The sequence below is a fragment of the Pyrgilauda ruficollis genome, unplaced genomic scaffold, assembly GCF_017590135.1.
Source record: "Pyrgilauda ruficollis isolate IOZ18807 unplaced genomic scaffold, ASM1759013v1 scaffold2, whole genome shotgun sequence".
Lineage (NCBI taxonomy): Eukaryota > Metazoa > Chordata > Aves > Passeriformes > Passeridae > Pyrgilauda > Pyrgilauda ruficollis.
In genome coordinates this window covers 24,124,457-24,129,116 of record NW_024519206.1, presented here as the reverse complement: position 1 = coordinate 24,129,116, position 4,660 = coordinate 24,124,457, and the positions used below count along the sequence as shown (strand labels likewise).

Below are 4,660 nucleotides of genomic sequence, written 5' to 3'. Positions count from 1 at the left end.
AAACCTACACTCTGATCTGCCTGTGACATCTAGATCACCTTTTTCTGGTCCCCAATATCTTTATGCTTCAGCCTCCCCAGCCATAAAACTACTTTGTTCTTTGAGATTTATGGCTGAAAACAACAGAATAGAGCTATATAATAATTCTGCTTACAAAGTTTTCAAGTGTGCTCTTGTCTCTTTGAATGGCTGAATCCACGCAGAGATTAATTATATATGGTAGACCTAGAAATAAAGTATCTGTAAAGGGCCCTGCTGGACAGTGCCTTTCAATCAATGATCTAACACACTTTCTGCTTCTTCCACCTGCTTGGTCAATTATTCCTTGATGAAGAGGAATAGGTATGAGGCACCCATGCATCTCCAACATAAAATAAATTGCTATCTTTTAGCTCTTTGCTATGGAGTTCTAAATGATGCTGAATGCATTTAAATTTCCTGTGGCAGGTTATTGTTCCTTGCAGAAAAAGAAACTTAGCTCAAGTCTTTCCCCCTCCAATTTCTTCGCAAATACCCCTGACTGCATTCAATTGGATGCTGGGAGTGAAAACCAAAAGAACTGAAGCTCTGCCTGAGAACATTTGCCACCCACATACTGCAACAGTGTTCAGGAGCTAAATCTTATTTATGAGGCTTAGTTTCATTTCCAGTCCTTTGTGCCAAAAAATCCCAATGCAATGTAATTTGTGCACACAGTGGCCACACAGTTTTGACATTACTTGCTACACACTGGCCCTACCTCAGTCTGGTCTGGGGTCTATAGACATACTATAGCCCCACAAATGTGTGGGCGTGTGGATATGGCAAACAACATCAAGAGAAGCATGTAGAGACACATTCAACAGGCAATAAAAAATATCCGAGAGCTCTAAAATGAGAGACACCAAGAAAGGTATTAACTGTATTGCAACATTTGAGCATGAGCCCAGAATTGGAAGCAGACAGCTTGCTTTCAACTTTTCATCAGGCATCTTTCTCTGTAGTAAGCCAAACTACAGGTAGCCAGTACCCTTTAGACAAATCTGTAACTAAACAAATTTGTAACTCACATTTTGCTGTGCAGATATCTTTTGAATATAAGGCAAACAATTCTGGATTTTGTCATGATATATTTAGGCACAGGTTTTAAAAGAAAACCGACTCACTACCTTCATTCATGTTGAATAATATAAAATTTAAAATTCACTCTCTACCCTCATTCACTACCCTCACTCACCTGAAGGACTTGAAGCTGATATTACAGGAACTCATTTTCCAAGTGAGAATGTGTCCATGTGTCACTTTGACATGGCAACGTCTGACATGGGACCAAGGCCAATCTCAAAGAGGAGCCTTATGGACTTTGATTCTATCCTTTGGGAAAGACTAGTGTACCCCTTTTGCATCTCTGTTTGTCAAAAAAGGGCTGCAAACACAAAGAAGACAGTCTTAGCTCTGGATGCCTGCCTGCATAATGTAACTCTATCCCATCCTCTGCTCGAAGTAAAGACTAAGAAACGTTCATCATTTGTGTCATTAGCTCTGGCCCTCCCCGAGGCTCCGAGTGTCAAACTGCAACACAGCAAGCCTCAAACCGTGTCAGGAGTAATACGGTAACTAGCACAGGGTCACGAAACAAGCCTGACTATCCGGTCTTTTTATAAATACCATGCTTATAAAGCAGCGATTCAAAAACGCTGCCAAATCTCACGGCTACCACGCTTAGGAGCTTTGTGCGGCTTGTAAGCAGATTCCTCGTTTAAATCTTTGCGACAAGGACCGACAGCGCCCGTCGGATGGGTGGGATGCCTGCGGTCCAAGGCCAGGCAGACCCTGGGGCCGAGACCGGACTTGGAGGGCACTGCTGTGGAGGACGCAGCCACCGAGTTTAAACTCCCTTTCTCCGCGTCTCCCCAGTCCTGTCCCGTCCCGTTCCGTCCCGACCCGTTCCTATAAAGTCGCAGTGAAAGCCTGTGCAGTCGTTTCCTGGATGCTATTCCCGGATCCGCGCCCCCCGCCCCGGCCCGAGGCGGCGGCGGGAGGGCGCTGCCCGCTGCCAGCCGCTTTCCCTCCGCCTTGCCCCCCGAGGAGGGGGAGCGGCGGTCACCCCCGCAGCCCCCGCGGGTGAGACGGCGGCGGTGGAGCTGGCAGGCTCCGGCTCTCCCCTCGGACATGGTTGCGGGGGGCCCGGCGCGGTGGCGGCGCGGCAGAGGGGGACCCTGTGGGGGGACGGTCCCCGGCTGAGGGGACAGCGGCTCCGCTGCCGGCCCGCGCCCCGGCAAGGAGCGCGGCGGCCCCGGGCGGCTCCGCCGGGCGCGGCAGCGGGGCCGGGCGGGCGCACGGCTCCTCCCGCCGGAGCGCTGCCGGGCCGGGCCGGGCCGGGGGCGGAGGAGGCGGGGAAGGGGGGAGCCGCTGCCGTCACCGAGGCTCCCGGCTCGCTCGGCTCGTCGCCGCGGCAGCCCCAGCCCCGCTCCCACCCCCTCGCTTGCCTCCACCCTCCTTCCCTTTCTCTCGCTCGCTCGGCGAGAGCACTGTGCCTCCTTTCCCAGATGGCAGCCGGCAGCGCCATGCAGCCTCCCGTTCCTCCTCCTCCTCTCCCTCCTCTCCGGCTGTAAGTTAATGCCATGCTGCCGCTGCTCTTCCCGGCACTGCTGGCCGCCTGCCTGCCGCCCTGCCAGGGCTGGAGCCCCTCGGCGGCTGCCAGCGGGCAGGAGGAACAGGAGCAGGAGCTCTTCTTGCCCCCTGCCAACTCCTCCTCCCGCTCCTTGGCCAGCCTCGAGATGGACCTCGACGGGGCAGCGAGCAAGGAGGAAGGCAGCACCGACAGCCCGGGCACGCCGGCTGCCCCTAGCCAAGAGCCTTTCCCTTCCGCTCCCACCACCTCCGGACAGGAGCAGCCGGAGCCGGAGCAGCCGGGGCAGGAGCAGCAGCAGCGTCCCCAGCCGCAGGGGCAGCCGCAGCCCGCCGAGGACCCGCACTGCAACATCAGCGTGCAGCGGCAGATGCTGAGCTCGCTGCTGGTGCGCTGGAGCCGCCCGCTGGGCATCCAGTGCGACCTCCTGCTCTTCTCCACCAACAGCCACGGGCGAGCCTTCTTCTCCGCCGCCTTCCACCGCGTGGGGCCGCCGCTGCTCATCGAGCACCTGGGGCTGGCGGCCGGCGGCGCCCAGCAGGACTTGCGCCTCTGCGTGGGCTGCAGCTGGGTGCGGAGCAGGCGGGTCGGGCGGCTGCGGGGCTCCGCGCCCCAGCCCCAGCCCCAGCCCCAGCCTCCCGCTGCCGCCGCGGCCGCCGCCGCCTCCTCCTCCTCCTCCTCCTCGTCCTCGTCCTCGTCCTCGTCCTCGCTTTCCTACCCGCCGGCGGCCGAGCCCGGCCAGTACTGGCTGCAAGGGGAGCCGCTGAATTTCTGCTGCTTGGATTTCAGCCTGGAGGAGCTGAAGGGCGAGCCGGGCTGGCGGATGAACCGCAAGCCCATCGAGTCCACCTTGGTGGCGTGTTTCATGACTCTGGTCATCATCGTGTGGAGCGTGGCCGCCCTCATCTGGCCCGTGCCCATCATCGCCGGATTCCTGCCCAACGGCATGGAGCAGCGCCGCGGCACCGCCGCCGGCACCGCCACCGCCGCCGCCGCCGCCAAGTAGCCTCTCCCGGTGACCCCCCTTCTCTTCGTCTTGTGCTCTGGAGGGACGCGGGACGGACTCTGTCGCGTTTTTCTTGTTTGCAGCGTGCCACAGGTGCGCGGCGGGACGTGCGGCCGCCTCAGCGCCCGGCCCGGCCCCGAGGGCACCAAATCATATGTGCGCGTTTTATATCTTTAATACCCGTTTTAAACGAACCTTTTAGTAAAAAAACCAAAAAACCAAAAAAACCAAACCCAACCCACTAAACAACCCCCCTCCCTCAGGGGAAAAAAAAAAACAAAAAAAAAAAAAACAAGGCAAGGAAAAACTCCCCTAAAAATTCATCAGTGGAGGAAATCAAAGACCCTCCTATTCGGCTGCATTTGTTGTCAGAGTAGCGTTTTTGTATAGGCTATGGTTTGAACGGGTTTTTCCTTTATGGACAGAAAGGGATATTTCTCTTTGGCAGAATGGAGAACCGATGCGGTATATATATTGTTACTGCTGAAGCTGAACTTTAATGAACCTTTCACACTTAATTTCCTGGTTGAGATAGTGTGTATTTATTATTGTAGCGCCGCGTTATTTGGCTTTTAATACAGAGGTTTTCTTTCTGGAGCCACTGTAGCCTTTTGTTGGTCTGTTTCCTCCAGGGTGGAACAGAGGGTTTGGCTGGCCTTCCTGTCTGCGAACCTGCCACGAAGCTCCTTTCCCCGTGAAATGGTGTTACCGGGGCTGCTGGTGGCAAAAGGAGAATCCCAAACCCTTTCTGACTGGTGCTTGCCCTATGTGTGCAGCAGATGTGGGTCTGAATGCCTGCACCAGGGTTGGGTGGAGAGGGGTGGGGAGCACAGCTGTGCCAGAGATCCTCTGAAGCAATTTCAGCTCCACAGACTACGGCTTTCTCCTCAGTTTGAGGTTGGGTGGCTTCAGTCCTGGGAAGATGAGGCCCTCTCTGAGTTGTGCGAAACAGCGTGGGGCAAGTCTCTTGACTTCCTCAATGTTCATTCCTCAAAACCAGCTTAGATGCAGTGTGTTTGTTGGAGACACAGTAATACTGTACC

At 55.8% G+C, this 4,660-nt stretch overlaps 1 protein-coding gene across 1 annotated transcript; it reads left to right on the top strand.

Moving 5' to 3' along the window:
* The first annotated feature begins 2,508 nt into the window (after positions 1–2,508).
* Positions 2,509–4,135, top strand: TMEM158 (transmembrane protein 158). The gene has a single exon (XM_041466828.1). It carries the CDS (start codon positions 2,604–2,606, stop codon positions 3,615–3,617), a length of 1,014 nt encoding a protein of 337 aa, XP_041322762.1. The 5' UTR covers positions 2,509–2,603; the 3' UTR covers positions 3,618–4,135.
* Positions 4,136–4,660: the final 525 nt, after the last annotated feature.

What these genes read in the sequence shown, in the direction of transcription:
- TMEM158 (XM_041466828.1), top strand. Translation starts at nt 2,604, where the DNA reads ATGCTGCCGCTGCTCTTCCCGGCACTGCTGGCCGCCTGCCTGCCGCCC.